Source organism: Erithacus rubecula (genome assembly GCF_903797595.1).
Source record: "Erithacus rubecula genome assembly, contig: scaffold_134_arrow_ctg1, whole genome shotgun sequence".
Lineage (NCBI taxonomy): Eukaryota > Metazoa > Chordata > Aves > Passeriformes > Muscicapidae > Erithacus > Erithacus rubecula.
In genome coordinates this window covers 296869-313986 of record NW_027636160.1, presented here as the reverse complement: position 1 = coordinate 313986, position 17118 = coordinate 296869, and the positions used below count along the sequence as shown (strand labels likewise).

At 49.2% G+C, this 17118-nt stretch overlaps 1 protein-coding gene across 1 annotated transcript; it reads right to left on the bottom strand.

Annotated features, from left to right (window-relative positions):
• Positions 1-6045: 6045 nt before the first annotated feature.
• Positions 6046-6978, bottom strand: LOC306815449 (olfactory receptor 14J1-like; the record flags this gene model as incomplete). The annotated part of the gene is made up of 1 exon (XM_079332008.1): positions 6046-6978. The coding sequence occupies one exon, from the start codon at positions 6976-6978 to the stop codon at positions 6046-6048; it is 933 nt and encodes a 310-aa protein (XP_079188134.1).
• Between the last annotated feature and the right edge of the window lie 10140 nt (positions 6979-17118).

Here is a 17118-nt window from a genome sequence, read left to right as displayed (position 1 = left end):
CAGAGCCATGGTTTGTTAGGAAACCTCTCAAGAATTCATGCAGAATCAAACTCCCAATATTTCTTAAAGTTTTAGTGGGTCCCTCTGAGGGACACAGCTGAGAATATGTCCCCAGGTTCCAGGTAGAGCTGGAAACTGGAGGCAGAGACGACATGTGGGGACAAAGAGATGCCAAGTCTTGGTGCCCTGGGGCACAGCAGGGTCTGTGCCACCAAGGGCTGGGAGGAGACACCTTGTCCTGAGGCACTGGGGCCTCCTGGCACAGCCCCAGCAAGGCTGGGCACTGTCACCCCTTGTGCTGCCCTCAGCATCCCCCCACATCCCAGTGGCCTCAGGGATCTGCTGGGACCAGTCCCTGGGGAGCCTTGGTCAGGAATGGCCCTGGGGCTCCTTCATGCTCCCAGGGACTGCAGGTTTTTCCAAGGGCTTTGGGTTTTGCTTTTGCCTTGAAGTCTCTGAGAGCTTTGTGCAATCATGGCCTCCAGTTATCTGCTTAATTAGTCACTTGAGAGCCTTTCTCAGTAAGAACAGTCAGTGGGGCTCAGTGCCTCTAGGTTCCTCAGTTTTTAAATATATTTTCATTTTTTTCTTTTCCACACTCAGTCTCTGAGAGGTTTTTGTGCAATCATGGCTTCCAATCCTCTCCTCCAAAGAAGTCTTAGAGGAGCCTGTGTTGGGAAAGGACCACAGTGGGACCCATTAATGCCTGTAGACAGTTTTGATTTTTCTTCTGAATTGGACTCCTGTGCAATCTGTTCTTAAACCCTGAGGTTCAAGGGCTCAGCACCAAATGCACCACGGGGCTCGCTGGGATCAAGCAAATCCTATCAAACTATGGCTCTGCATTGATTTCCCTCTGATCTAGTACAGTTCATCAGGAAAATTATCAACTCCAGTTAAGGAGAACTACTTCAAAGTATTTCTGAGAAATACACATTCTAATTTCAATTGGTGTATTTTATTGCTGTTCTCTTTAGACCAGAAATGACTGCAGCATTCTGTGATTGGTATTGATCCAGGGTCTCTCCTCAGGAGGTCTGGCCTGCTCAGAGAAGCTGTGCCTTGAGGTCTGACCCAGTGACAACCTTGCTCCACATTGCCCAACCCTTTCCTGTCTGTCCTCCCTCACACAGAACCTTCTTTGCTTGGAGAACTGGTGGCACTCAGGCAAACAGGGTTTTTCCCATTTCTTTTTTTGAAGCAATCTAAAGCCCCTGAGTTTCCCCATTACAAACAGACTCCTTCCTTAAGGGTGTGCCAGTCCAAGTTGCCACCAAGGAGGGTTCTATTCCCAAGGCAGAAACCTGCATGAACTGTTTTAGACCTCTGGACTCCTTGGCTCCACGAGGCTTTGCTGTATCACAATGGGCCCTTAGTTCTATGAGGTATCGTGGTGTCACAATGGAGATTTGGTTTCAGGAGGCCCTGCTGTATCATAAGGGTGTCCTTGGTTCTATAGGTCCCCATGGTGTCATAGTAGCCCTTTGGTTCCATTATGCCCTGCAGTGTAACAGGGGTTTCCTTGGTTCTGTGAGGTTCTGTAGGGTCACAATGGATGCTTGGTTCCTTTGGGCCTCGCAGTTTCACAGTGGTCTCCTTTTCCCTGTGGCAACAAGCATCAAATCCCACTGACAGTTCCAAATGCCAGAGAAGAAGGAGGAGGGACATTTGGAATTATGGTTTTTGACTTTCCAGGGTGCGGTGCTGTGGGGTGGGGCCCTGCTGTCCTGGAGATGGCTGAACACTTGCCTGCCCTTAGAAGGGGTAAAAGACAACAACCTCCTTCCATGGAACTACAACAGTAGAGATGTCAGGGGGAAGGCTGGGCTTAAAGACTGTTATCGGCACAGGAAACCTCAGTGTGAGAGGAAAGATGTGTGCTAATATAATTGCAAATAATTTGATGTGTGAAGGAATGGGTGTTAAGGTCTTTGAAACATTTCTATTGACTTGGGGCAGCAAGTTTGTTACCGGGCCCAGACAGCTTGGCTCCTGAAACAGACAAGGGTCTCCACAAAGCTGAACTTTGTGAGGAAATGCCATGTTCAAGGAGGGATATGCGGTAGGTGGGTTGGAAAGGTTGTACCTTCCCTGTACCTTGGTTAGTGGGGAAAAGAAGAGGGCAACATGTGGCCAGGAGTTTAGGATAAAAATAGGCTGAGCCCTCTGAAACATCAAGAGAGAAAATCCTGTGGATGTGTGTGTCCTGGTGAACTCTCTCCTTTTATTCAAATAAAGTGAAAAGACTCTTTTGTCTCCTTTTTTGGACATAAACCACTGGCGTTTAGGGATTTTCCTGACAGTGACAACATGGACTCTTATGAAACCCAGTGTCCACAGTTCCACGGTGCAGCCTCATAGAGTGCTGGAGACCATTGTGTCACAATGGAAACATGTGGAACAAAGGCTCAGTAGTGACACTGCAGGGCCTCATGGAATGCAAGAGATTATTGTGATAGAATGGAAACTCATGGAATCAGGCGTCCACTGTTTCACTACGTGACCTCACGGAAGCAAGGAGATCACTGTGGTGCAATGGTATCAAAAGGAAACAAGAGTAAATTCTCAGCCTATGACCATTAAGTAAAACTTTACAAAAGGAAGGCCTTGTAAAATCACATCTCAGGACTGATACTCCAGCTTGTAACACTAATCTTAGAAAATTAGAATTTTAGTTACCTTGCTAAAAACAATTAAAAGTTAGAAGTTAGAAGGAGTAGTTATCTGAACCTGAAAAAATTGATTGTCTGTCATTTCATGTTTGCTCAGCTTCATTTACAATGGGAAAAGACAAATCTAAGTGACCACATCCAAAGGAAGATAGACAATGCAACCAGAAAACCATTTTTTTTTAAAAGTGGACTATCCCCAGCAATAATTTGTATTGTCAGTGATAGAAAAGATCAGGATTTAGGGTGAGGAAGACTCACCTTACTTCCTCCTTTTAAGACCTCTCCCCATGAAAACGACCCCAGACTTAATTTAAGAAGTCAATTGTGTATGCTTAATAGCTATTCAAGCTAATTATCACAGGAAGTGGGGAATGGGAGGGGCTGTTATTATGAATATGTATTTGTTTGATTCCTTTGCTAATAAATAGACTTTGTGATCACCTGTGATTTTGCAGCGTGTTTTAGAGGATTACCTCACGCTGCTGCCCTGCACTGAATAAACATTCACTTTCTAACTTTCAACTGTTAGAGAGTCTTTTGTCCATCACAGTTGAGTATCGGTATTAGACCAATACTCATATTTTGGTAATTCAGAACCAAAAAGAGCGGTGTGACACCATGGGGCCCAATGGACCCAAATATCCACTGTGAAAGTCTGGAACCTCATGGAACCAAGGGGTCTTTGTGACACTTCAAGGTCTCAGGGAATGAAGAAGTGCAAAGATCTCAAACATTTCTTGCAGAGTTCTGCCTTGAGGAAAGGGAACCTCCTCAGTGGCACCTTGGGCTGGCACACACCTGAGAAGTGTGTCTGTTTGCAGTGAGGAAAATGAAAGTTTTCAAATTCCTCAAAAAATTTAAAAAAAGGCAAAAACTCCTCTCCATCATTTATCATCAGTCCTGGCTCACCAGGGAGGTCCCAGAGGGCTGAAGGTGCCAATGTGAGCACATCCCCAAGAAGGGCTGGAAGAAGGATCTGGGGAACTCCAGGCCTGTCAGCCTGACCTCAGTGCCCAGCAAGGTGATGGAACAGATCACCTTGAGTGCCATCACAGGGCACCTACAGGATGAATGAGGGATCAGAGCCAGCCAGTGTGGATTTCAATATCTGCATTGATGATCTGCATGAGGTCATTGAGTGCAACATCAGCAAATGTGCAGATGACACCAAGATGGGTGTGAGTGTAAATCTGCTGGAGGGTAGGAGGGCTCTGCACAGGAATCTGGACAGGCTGGATCCAGGTTCCAAATCCAACCAGGTGAGACTTACCAAGACCAAGTGCCAGGTCCTGCAGCTTTGGCCACGACAACCCCTGCAGTGCTCCAGGCTGGGGAGAGAGTGGCTGAAGACTGGTCAAGAAGAAAGGGACTTGGGGGAACTGATGGACAGCAGGCTGAACATGAGCCAGCAGTGTGCCCAGGTGGCCAAGAAGGCCAATGGCTCCGGGCCTGGATGAGGAATGGTGTGGCCAGCATGACGAGGGCAGTGATTCTTCCCCTGACCTCAGCACTGGTAAGGCCACACCTCGAGTGCTGTGTCCAGTTCTGGGCTCCCAATTTAGGAAGGACATGGAGGGGCTGGAGAGTGCCCAGACAAGGGCAACAAGGCTGGTGAGGGATCTGAAAAACAAGTTTTGTGAGGAATTGCTGAGGGAGCTCAGCTTGTTTATCCTGAAGAAGAGGAGGCTCAGGGAGTCAAGGTGGTGTCAGGGCACAGGTCGGACTTGATGATTTCCAAGGTTTTTTCCAGCCTTGCTGATTCTGTAACTTTCTGAAACAACCCCTGGAGCAGCAGCAGGATGAGCCCTGAGCCTCCCCTTCAAAACGTCCATCAGCCCAGGTGTCTCAGCTTCTCCACACAGCCCCAAAGCCCATCCTGTAAGTCCTGCAGAGCATCTCCAGCCCCTCGTCATTGCCCACAACAGGGAGCCCCACACCCAGACACAGCAGCCAAAGTGTGCCCCCCTGGCCTGTGGTGCCTGTGTCAAGGGAGCAGCAGGAGGCACTGCAGGACCCTACAGAGAATTCCTGAAGCACTTGCAGGATGATCCTGCTCCCCAAGGGATGTTCCCATGGTGCCAACCCAGGAACTGAAATGGGGAGTGCAGCCACAGAGGAAAGGGCAAAGAGGGATGGGCTGTTTGCTGGGGAGGGGACACGGATGGGCAAGAAGTGTAAATGTGGATCAGGAAACAAGAAAGAAAGGAAAAGTGAAGCAGAGGAAATGCTCAGGGCTGTGTGGGGGTGGCTACAAGGCAGTTGTGGCTCTGAGAAACAATGTCTGCAGTGGGACTAGAAACTCACAGCTCATGGGAACAATTTTTCTGGCTGATTACAGAGGCCACAACAAACCTGAGTGGTTTCCCTGCTGTTCCCCCAGCCCTTGCTGGCCCCAGGGGCTGATGGCATTTGTGCTCACTCAGCTCCATCTCCCCACAGCAGCACCATGGGGGTGCTGATGCCTGCTCTGTGCAGTGCAAACAGGGGCTCCTGAGCCAGTGCTGCCGTGTCTGTGCCTGCAAGGATGCGGCACCTGTGTGAGCTGGGGGAGAGGCCAGGGCTGCAGAGGGGGGATGTTGTTGGCAGGTGCATGAGGACGCTCTGGGACGCTGCCCTGGGCTGTCCAGCGCAGTGGAGATGGATCAGCCCCTGCTCTGCTGCTCCTTGCCAGGGTCTCCCTCTTGCAGGGGCCTTCCAGAGCACCAGCCATGCTGTTTGCCCTCAGCCTGCCCACAGCCAGCCTGGGGTCCACATGGGGTTTTCTCTGCTCAGCACTGGCCTGGTCAAGTGTTGTGGACAGAGCCTGGCCAAGGAGGCTGGAGCCCCCAGGCCCTGCCTTGAGGCATCAGCGCTGCCCCAGCAGTGCCCATGGCCTGTCCCTGCTGCTGCCCTGGCACTGCCACCCCCAGGGCTGTGCCCAGCCCCGAGAGCACTCAGGCCCTGCAGTAACACGAGGGGCAGGAGGGCAGCAGGGCAGTGGCACGAGAGCAGCACTGGCAACACCAAGTGCTGCTGCTGCTGGGCACAGCTGCTGTGCCAGCACTGATCTACCCCAGCTCTGCACACAGACATTGTTGCTGCAGCTCCAGAGAAGGGAACAAAAGGTGCATCTCTGGAGGAATCTTTGCTAGCACATCTTTTTATTGTCATTGAAAGCCTTTAAAAGCAGATTTCTTTATTAAAACAGTCTGTGGATCTGAGTTTATTTGAAGTGAAACTGAAAGAGAAATTGCACAAAAAATGACCTTCATTTGTGAAAAATATTAAAAAACTAAAATGTAAAAGAAAAAAAAAAAAATAGCCTGCAACCAATCATTAAAGTGCTGTCACAATTTACTTTTTTGTAAGTGATTTTCAGAAATTGGCAACCAAGTTAATGCCTCTGAAATCGTTTAGTGATCAGTCTCCATATTTCAGCCTTGAGCTCCTGGTTCCTCAGGCTGTAGATGAGGGGGTTCAGGGCTGGAGGCACCACCGAGTACAGAACTGATACTGCCATATCCAAAGATGGCGAGGACATGGAGGGGGGCATCAGGTGAGCAAATGTGCCAGTGCTGATTAACAGGGAGACGACAGCCAGGTGAGGGAGGCAGGTGGAAAAGGCTTTGTGCCGTCCCTGCTCAGAGGGGATCCTCAGCACAGCCCTGAAGATCTGTACATAGGAGAAAACCATGAACACAAAACAAATGAGTGATAAAGAGGCAGTAACAGCAAGGAGCCCAAGTTCTCTGAGGTTTGAGTCTGAGCAGGAGAGCTTGAGGATGTGTGGCACTTCACAGAAGAACTGGCCCAGGGCATTGCCCTGGCACAAGGGCAGGGAAAATGTATTGGCTGTGTGCAGCAGAGCATTGAGAAAGCCACTGGCCCAGGCAGCTGCTGCCATGTGGGCACAAGCTCTGCTGCCCAGGAGGGTTCTGTAGTGCAGGGGTTTGCAGATGGACACATAGCGGTCGTAGCACATGATGGTCAGGAGAGAATAATCTGCTGAGATGAAGAACAGAAACAAAAACACCTGTGCCACACATCCTGAGTAGGAGATGTTCCTGGTGTCCCAGAGGGAATTGTGCATGGCTTTGGGCACAGTGGTGCAGATGCAGCCCAGGTCAGTGAGGGCCAGGTTGAGCAAGAAGAAGAACATGGGGGTGTGCAGGTGGTGGCCGCAGGCTACGGCGCTGATGATGAGGCCGTTGGCCAGGAGGACAGCCAGGGAGATGCCCAGGAAGAGGCAGAAGTGCAGGAGCTGCAGGTGTTCTGTGTCTGCCAATGACAGCAGGAGGAAGTGGCTGATGGAGCTGCTGTTGGACATTTCATCACTCAGGGAATCATGGACTCTTGAAGAAAGATTTTGACAAGTTGGGAGAGATTTCCTTGAGTCAATCCTGTGCAATTAAATTAGAAATCCTCTGAGAATTACTGCTCTTCCTGTGGGTGAACTTCACTAAAACTTCAATTTTTGTGTTTGGGTGTGTAGTGCTGTGTTACTGCCTCATCTTCAGCACTGCTCTCAGCCTTAATACTGAGAGCCCGGAAGGAAAACATGACTCCCTGTGCTCCAGTTCTGTCACACCTGTTGGTCCCACACAGCTGTACATTGCTGATAATACCTTTCTATAATTAAGGGTAATCACATGTAAAATATGCTGGAAATATAGTGCATTTTTAGAAGGCTCCAGTTTCCAAGCCTTCTCCCTGCTAGTGCTCCAAGAGCCCAGCCAACCCCTGGAGGCTCAGTTCTGCCCTGTACACCCCTCCCAGCACAGGGCACTGCCCAGGACATCTCTCTGGCAGCAGGGCCTTAAGGCAGCACAGACAAACTGAGATGCTGCAATCCAAGATGCTGCTGCTGCTGTGTGTAGGCAGAGGAGGATGAGGAGGCATTTGGTGAGGGAGATATGAGGCAGATTTGCTGATGCCCAGTGAGACAGTGCAGGAGTCTCAGTGACATAAACACCTGACAGCCCCTTTCCCTTTCATTGAGGAGAAAGCTGAGAGCAGCCCTGGCCATGCAGCACCATCTGCACAGCAGGAGGAATCTGCCCTTATGGGGGTGGCTCCTTCCACCTCCAACTTCTCCCCACAGTCCATGGGGACCTACCAGGCAGGCGGAGATCTCTCTCTGGCAGGTGGCACATGCCCTGGGCTGGCCAAGAGCCCTGAGGGCTGCAGGAGCTGCTCTGCAGGACAGCCCTGGGCAGCCCTGGCTGCAGCCCCTGCTTCAGCCCTGCAGCCGTCCCTGGCAGCAGGAGGCATCCTGCCCTGTCCCTCTGACAGTGCCCAGGGCAGCCCTGCTCTCCAGCACATCCTCCTCCTCCTCCTGTACCTCAGAGAAACTGGGAGAGTCCTCCTGACACATCCCCCAGGCTGTGGGCTCTGCTGGCTCCAGGAGATCCCTCCAGGAGCACAGGGGACATTGCCCTGTAACCACACACGCACCATGTCCAGGGCTGTGGAGATGTTTCCCCAAGTGAAGTCTCAGCTCAATGTCTTCCCAATCCTGGTGGCCTTCAGCCTATCTATGCCTGGCTCCTGTCCCCTCAGTGCCTGCAGGCAGTGCCCTCAGCCCTGCTGGGCTGGGAGAGGAGCAGCTTCTCAGCAGAAATGTCTTTTTGGAGCGTTTCCTGGTTGCTATTATCTCCCTCTGTGCCAGGAGACACAACACAACGACTTTGATGACCCTCTCAGGAGTTTGGTCTTTTTTAAATTAGCTTCAGTCCCTGAGAGAATGTTTCTCAAAAATCCTCTCAAGAACTCAAAATTAAATTGAAACTTGAAAGTTTCTTGAACTTTTAATGGGTCTCACTGAGAGACTGGACTGAGAAAGTTCCCAAAGGTACCAGAGAGAGCAGAACAATGGAGGCAGTGATGACAGGTAGTAATAAGGAAAGTAAAGGTGTCTCTGACAAAAATTTAGTGAAATTTTTACCATGCCTGTGAATTTTTAGCACAAGAACAAGGCATGTAGGGGCTGCTTTCCCAGCAGGCAAGGTGTGAAGACAAGAACACATCTGGCTCAAGGGTGCAGTGATAGAATCAACAGGGACTGGGAAATTCGAACGCGTTTTTAGGAAATGGGTACATTCTAATGCACATGTAGCGACTTAATATAAGCAAAAATTTGTAGAATGATGTATCCAAACGAGGATAGGAGTCATCCTATTCTTGGACATTGGACTTGAGGCCTGAAAAAATGATTTTTTTCATCAAATTTGTGTTAAGGAGCCTTATTTCGATGTTTTGGAGTTTTGGTGATAGTGAACCTCACAGCACCAAGGAGTCAGCTTTTACACTATGGAACCTCAAGGAACAAAGGGACCTTTTGACATTGTGGGAGCTCATGGAACCAAAATCCATTTGGACAGAGTGGGGCCACATGGAACCTCTGGTCCCTTGTTACACTGCAGATGCAAGGAGACCATTGTGGCACTGAGAAACCTCATGGAACCAAAAGTACATTGTGACAGAGAAAGGCCTCATGGAACCAAGGGGCCCTTGTGACACTGTGGGGCCTCATGGAACCAATGGTCCATTGTTTACTGCAGATCCAAAGAGGCCGTGGTGACACTATGGAACGTCCTGCAATCATGGGTGCATTGTGACACTTCAGGGCCTCACAGAACCAAAGAATCCATTGTGACACTGCAGAACCTCACAAAACCAAGGTGACCATGTTATACTACAGAACCTCATGGGACAAAGGGTCCATGGTGATACTGCAGAATTGTTGCTGAGAGTATGAAAGCTCATGGAATCAGAAGTGCTTTGTGACCAAGAGACCATTGTGACACTGTAGATCCAAGGAGACCATTGTGACACTGAGGAACCTCATGGTACCAAGGGTCCATTGTTATACTGTGGGGGACTCCTGAAACCAAAGGACCATTGACACATTGCAAGGACTCATGGAACAATGGAGATTATTATGAAACAGAATCACAGAATGAACAAGGTTGGAAAAGAACTTGAAGGTCATCAAGTGAAACCTATGACCTAACGTCACCTCATCAACTTAATCATGGCTCTGAGTGACACGCCCAGTCTCTTTTGAAATGCCTACAGGGACAGTGACTCCACTCCTCTCTGGGCAGAAGATTCCAGTACCCAATCACTGCTTCAGTTAAGGTTTTCTTGGTGTCAAACCTATACTACCCCTGGCTCATCTTAAGACAGACTCTCATTCTGTCAGTGTTTGTTCAGTAGATGAGACTGATCCCCACCTGCCTACAGCCTCTTTTCAGGTGATTGTGGAGAGTCTCACTAGAGACCATTGTAGCCATTGGGGCCATTGTAGCACAGCAGGGCCTCATGGAATCAAGGGGAGCACAATGACAATGTGGGGCTCCATGGGATGATGGGGCCATTCTGACACCGTGGAACCAAGGAGACCTTTATTATGATGCCTTAAGTTCTGAGTTTTCTGTTCTGCTTGGGTATGCTTTTCCATTGTGCTTAGGGTGATGGAGACAAAACAATCTGATTCCAGCTATTGATTCAAGGACAGTTTCTTCAAACTCTGGGCCCTAAGAATAAACAATGTGAAAGGAGAAAGGTGGGCCAGCCAGGAGGTGAGGAGGATGACACCTTACAATTTGAGACTTAATTGGATGGTCGACTCCAAAGGGAGTATGCAAATGGACTGAAATCTATAAAAATGTGAAATCAGGTGACCAAGCCGTCTTTTACTTCTGCCTTGGAGCCATCCGGCAGGGCAGGGGCCACACTGTGGCACTGGTACTGCCAGGGTGTGTCCTTTGCAGGACTCTCAATAAATACCCATTTTATTTCCCTTAACTCTGTGTGATCTCTGTTCCAGCTCCTAATGGCAACAGTTACACTACAGAGCAGGAGAGGGAGACCCTTCTACCATTTTGAGCCCTCATGAAACCAAGGGTCCATTGAGATACTGTGGTATGGGAAATGCAGGCATGGAGAGCTCTCAGGGCCTTCTGCATACAGGCTCAGAGATAGAAATGGATACAAGGTTTGACCTAAGACCTTGGAGAAGGTTTGGAGAATTAGAGCGTTAAAGTGAAACAGACATGAAACAAGAATATAAATTTGCAGTTTAAGTAAATACATATTTTAAGCAAACAGAAATATGTCTTTTATAAGCAACAGAATATGTAAAGGAAGATAGTAAAATATTTTAAAGTTTAGCTATAGGACCTGTTATAGTTAGAGGTTTAGGATGCATAAATGTAATTTTGTGAAATGTTATATAATTGGTTGAAAAATGACACATTGCAACAAAGCCATGGGAAGCAAAGCAATTAATGATTGGTTAGCAAACTTCATAGATTTTGCTAAAAAACTAACATAAGGCATTGTAACTAAGAATGAGGTGGCTTTGATACTATGGCATTGGATGTAACACCTTTAATGTCTCACCATTTTGTGAGACTGATCCCATAAAGCAATAAACCATCTTTTACAACATCTCTCAGTTGCTCCATTTCTTGTCATATTAACGTCCCGATAGGGATCTTTCAGACACCAAGTCCCCCCACTAGAAATCAATAGAGATTTAGGGGCATTGGGTCTACCCCACTGAAGTCAATAAGGATTTAGAGCATGCAGGTTTACCCCATTAAAGTCAGTGGGGATTTTGTGGAAATTTGACGATGAAATGGGGAAATGTGGGTAAAATTCAAGGAAATCTTTGGCTTAATTCCAGGAATTTCCACTCCAGGATCACAGTGCTGATGCTCTGGAAGTCCTGGATGAATTCCTGGAAGCCAATCCTGAATCCCTGATTCCTCACCTGTGGCCCATGCTGGATCTGTGCCTTCAGGTAAGCCTAAAAATCTCCATTTTCAGCCCAAAATCTGGGAATTCTGAGCCCAGAATTGGGACTTTTTGCGGGGGCGCGGAGACACTTGTGGAGGAACGGCGAGGGGATTAGCCAGACAATCAATGTGATTGATAAAGCATAATCCAACTTTATTGAGAGCATCAGACAGTTTTATAGCCCAACATAGCATAAATCAGCATTATTCATATTAGTACAATCCTTTTGGTTTTTACTATGTACGCCTTCTCTTATTATTGGTTATTGCGAGTGTGAGATAATCACGCCTACTGAATTTCTAGCCAAAAAGCATACCTGCTATTCAGCTGCTCCTACTTCCCTTATTCTTATTGCTATATAGTATCTGTCCCAGGGTTGTACCTCGCTTGCTACATGCTTCCCTGGAAGTTAAGGCCTTGACTGAACAATGGACATATGTATTACTTCTCGACTAACTCTGCAAATTATGCTAGCTGTATTGCTTTTGCAAAAGTCTCTTAAAAGCAAACACTGCTGCTCAGCAAAATCTGCTTAAGAGCAAGGCCTAGCTGCTACTTAGCAGGAGCTGCTCTCCTGCAACAAGGCCACAGTTGTGTCCATGGCTTTCTAACCAATTCTCAACACCTGAAAGCATTGTCCAAATGCTGCTGGAGCTCTGGCAGACGTGGCTCAGGACCGTTACCTCGGGAGCCGCTCAGTGCCCATCACCCTCTGAGCAAAGAATCTTCTCCTGATCTCCAGCCTGACCCTGCCCTGGCACAGCTTCAAGCTGTTCCCTGGGGTCTTCTCACTGCTCAGCAGAGCTCAGAGGTTGGTGCCTGCCCTCCAGTGCCCCTCCAGGACGAAGCTGTAGATTGCTATGGGGTGTCCTGTAAGTGCCTTCAGCCTTGTTAAACTTCCTGTGGTTTATGATTGTCCCTCTCTCGGATTTCTTAAGGTCTTTCTGCCCTTGAGCAAGTCAACAGCTCCTTCCAATTAAGTGCTGACTGCAAACTACTTACTATACTTCAAGTCCTGCATCCAGGTTCTTCATGAGGATGTTGAAGGGCACAGGGCTGACAGTGGAGCCCTGTAGACCCCACTGGTGACAGGTTGCCAGTCTGGTGTCACCCCAGGCGCTGTCACACGAGCCTGACCCGTGAGCCAGCTGCTCACCCATCACATGGCATGTTTATTGAACTGGGGTTGGAACACTTTCTCCAGAGGGATCCTGGCAGACACAGCATCTAAAGCTTTACTGGAATTCAAAAAGACGACATCCGCTGTCTCCATCAACTCGGTGGGTTACACTGTTGTAAAAGGCAAGCAGGTTTGAGAAGCAGGACTTTCCCCCTCCTGAAGGCACATTGCCTGTGACCAATGACTGCAATGACCTCCAGATGGTTTTCAATGCCTCCCTGAATAATCTTCTCCATCATTTTAGCAGGCATTGAAGTGACACTGACAGGCCTGTGGTGTCCAGGCTCACCCTCTTGACCTTTTGGAAAAATTAGCCAGCATCCAGTCAGGTTGGACATCTCCAGATTCCCAAAACTCTTTCAAAAATGATCAAGAGAGGCCTTGTGAAAATATCAGCAGTTCTTTGTTGATTATTGGATGTAGAGAATTAACCTGGTTAAGATGTGCAGCTTGTTACAGTAAATAGATTTTTCACACTGTTTCATTCAATGCTGTTTATCACGGGCATTGGCAGGTACCCACAAAGAACTGCCCAGAGATATCCAAGTCACTGGTCCAGCAGTGGATAATCCATGAAAACCAGTCACCATGTGCGGTGCTTAAGCTTAATTGGCTTGTTTGGTGAAAGATACATTTAATTCCTTCTCTCCTGGCCCAGTCCTGTAGCGCCCAGGCAGAGACATGGCTTTGTTTGACTGGATGGAACTGGCTTGGTAAATAAATAACCACTATGTAAAAGATCTTTGTGGACTTTCACCTATGGCTTGTGCTTGGCTTAGTGCAGACACAACCTCCACATTTAGGCTGGGAATACTTACAGGGTCTCCCACCTCTTCATTTAACTGCTCCTGGAATCACTTGGGTATCTCAGTCACCGTGTAGGGCACTGTTTGGTAGCAGTGTGTGCCCACCCTTACCATCATCACTGGGTTCAGTTTGGTTTAGGGTTATAGACTCCACACGCTGTCATTCTCCCTCTAAGATTGCCTATTTCTCATCTCCATCACCAAGCTCTGCCTGAAGCCTCCCCACACAATCAGACTTGGCAGTGAGCAGCCCCTCTGCCTGCAGCTTCTTTTCCTTCTCCTGATCATGCTCAGCAAGAACAGCACCTTCCCCAAATTCTGCTCTCCCTCTCCAGGGGATTTAAAACCCCTGAACAATAGACAGCCCTCTCTGTGTGGCACCAGGAGTTATGAGCATCATTTGCCCTCAGAAAAACCCCTGGTTCCCAGGATTCTTAATGCAGGGCAGTGTCAGAGCAGGCCCTCCACAGCCCCACCCTTGTGCCATACCACCCTGTTTTGGGTTGCAACACATTATGTGACCAGAAATGTGCATTCTGTCACCATCTGGGGAAGCTGGGTGGTGATCCTTATCTCAGAGAGACATAATATCTGCTAATGGGCCATCTTTAAAACCAAGTGTTATGTTTTCCACAACCCATCATCCCTCCAGGAAGATACCATCTACTACTGGGCCATTAAGTCCCACTGTATAACTGATAAAATTACATCATCCCATTGGGAAATGCTCCAGCCAAGAAGAAGAATCTAGCATTACCTACCTAGAAAGAAAACTGCGATTTTGAAGACCAAGGTAGCCTTCTTTCCACTAGATTCCAGAGGAAAGACAAACCTTTCCACATCATCACTAAACCTTCAAAAAACCCTGCAGCCTTCTACAAAAGCATTGTTTCAGCTGAACCACAACTGTCACTCCAAGAGGGCTGCAGCCACCATTTAATCAGACTGCTACCAACACCCTGACTGACGGTGTCATGTTGTATTCTGACTCTGTCAGTGTTTCAGAGTTGTTCTTTGTAATACTGTATTTCTATTTTAATCTTCCTAGCAAAAAAAAAAGAGAACTGTTACTCCTAATTCCCATATCTTTGTCTAAAAGCTGCTTAATATAAAAAGCTATAATAATTCAGAGGGAGAAGGTTCACATTCTCCATTTCAAAGAGAAACTTCTGTCTTTCTTAGCAAACACTTGTCCTCCAAACCAAGACACAACCCCTTATTGCCAGGGACCCTGAGGGCAAGAAGAATTGCAGCACAACCAGCTGGAAAAACACATCAAACCTCTGTGACTCTCCTGCAGAGGCAAGCAGGGAGAGCAGAGGCAGCTGGGCACTCAGGAAAGCCTTTCACCCAGCACAGCCCTGCTCCTCCCAGGGAGCAAAATCCTGGGGCAGCCACTCTCAGGTGCTGTGCTGGGCAGAGGGAAATGACCATGCATCAGGAGAAATGTGTCCCTGCTGTGCCACAACTCTCACTGCACAGGGAGCTCCTGTCCTGGACCACACAACCCTGGGAGCAGAGGCTCTGCTGGCTGGGAGAGGAGACCAGGGGGTCTGGCTCAGGGGAAGGTGTCTGCATTGCTGGGGATCACAGCAGCTTTCCAAGTTCTCTCTCCCATGACATTTCATTAGAGTTTCACACAGCTCCCCACCTGTGTGGCTGCTGCTGGGAGCCATCCCTGCAGGAACTGTTTCTCTGCCCTCAGATCTTTCCCTGTCATGGGGAACAGACCCCAACCCCAACTGCTATCTGCTCAGCTCTGACATGAAGAAACCTCCTGGTTTCAGGCCCTCCAGGGAGTTACTCTTACCAGAAGGAAGCTGCTGGGGCAGTGATCTGCCACAGGCACTCACAGGGGTTCCTGATGAATTCCAGGGTGTCTCTGGGGCTCTAAAGTGCTGTGAGATCCTCAGCAGTGACAGGGGCTCCATGATGACATCCCAGAGGTCTCTCTGGGCACCCAAAGAACAGCGAGGTCACAGGTGTCCATTGTGACATCACAGGGATCTCCAGGTTTCTAAGGAACCAGGAGCTCGTACAGCCACGGGGTCTCCACGGTTTTCAAGGGCTCTTTAATCTGTTAAGGAATCTTGGAGTCACGGGCAGGCACAGCGGCTCCATGGGGACAACAGAGCCCTCCCTACGTGCTAAGGGGCCAGTTTGTCACAGACACTCACAGGGGCTCTGCAGTGCCATTCCAAGAGTCTCCAGGCTGCTAAAGACCAGGGATGTCACAGACATTTACAGGGCCTCCTGTGGTGGGCAAAGTGGGAACTTCAGACAAAGTTTATCACAGAAGATCCTGTTGAGTCACTCAGTGCAGAAAGGATCCCCAGCATTCCCCATCTGCTCTTCCCAATGAACTCCTGATGTTAGTCTCCATCCTGACGGGTGTTCTGACCCCTGTGTTCATCCAGGTGCCTATGGGGAACCGGGAGGACGTGGAGAACAACAGCCAGGTGTCTTCCCAACATGGGTCATGGGGAATGTGGGACACCAGGACTCTGCCCAATGGGGATCCTCTGATGGGGAATGGAGTTGGAGCAGCAGAAAAAACCCTGCCTGCAATCAGGCCCCTCACAGGGTTTCCTTTACTGGTGGCTCCGTTGATGTTTGGTCAGGGTAGAGCTCCTGGAGAAGCTCTTCCCACACTCAGGACACTCATGTGGCCTCTTCCCCATGTGTGTGCGCTGGTGCTTGAGGAGATCCAAACTGCTACGAGCCTTTTTCCCACACTCGCAACACTCATAGGGCCATTCCCCAAAGTGGATCTTCTGGTGGGAGGTGAGATTGGACCTATCAATGAAGCTCTTCCCACATTCCAAGCACGTGTAGGGCCGTTCCCCGGTGTGCACGTGCCAGTGGCTGAGGAGGCTAAAGCTGTCTCTGAAGCTCTTCCCACATTCCCCACAGCTGTAGGGCCATTCTCCCGTGTGCACCTGCTGATGGGAGGTCAGCTTGGACTTAGTGATGAAGCTCTTCCCACATTCTGAGCACATGTAGGGCTTCTCCCTGCCATGAAGCTGCTCAGGGAGCACCAGGTCTGAGCTGCAGCTGGATCTCTGGTCACCTTCCTGGCCCAGGGTGGGTCTTCCCTCCACAGAGAACCCTGGGCTGAGTTTGCAGCCCCTCCTTGGGCAGGATCTCTGGGCCTTCTTCTCCCTGTTGCATTCCTGTGCCCTGGAGCCACTGCAAACGGCCTCTTGCCCGAGGCTGTGCCATGGGGATTTGTCCTCCCTGCTGTCCGTGCTCAGCTCCTTGCCTGGGGGAGGAAGGACAAGGAGAGGATGGGATTTGCCTCCATGACAGAGGGAAGGGCAAGGAGATCCCCCCACAGTGTGTCCCCGGCAGGAGGGTGTCAGCAGTGAATTTGTCCTGCAGCAAGATGGAGCAGGACACAGGGGAAAAGGGGCACTAACGTCCTTCTCACCTGCCAGTAGCTGTTGGGCATCTTCCTCTTCCTCTCAGCCCCCTCCTCCTCCACGGTACCAAGGTTTGCGAATGGAAATTCCCTGTTTGGGAGGCAGGGAGAGAGAATCGCCCTGCAGTAAAAGCACTCCTCCTTCTGACACGCCCTTCCTTCTCCTCTCATTGCTTCTCTTCCGCTCCTCCCCCAACTCTGCTGGGCGCTGAGACACAAAATCAGCCAATCTTTACTGCTCAGAATTTCAAAGCA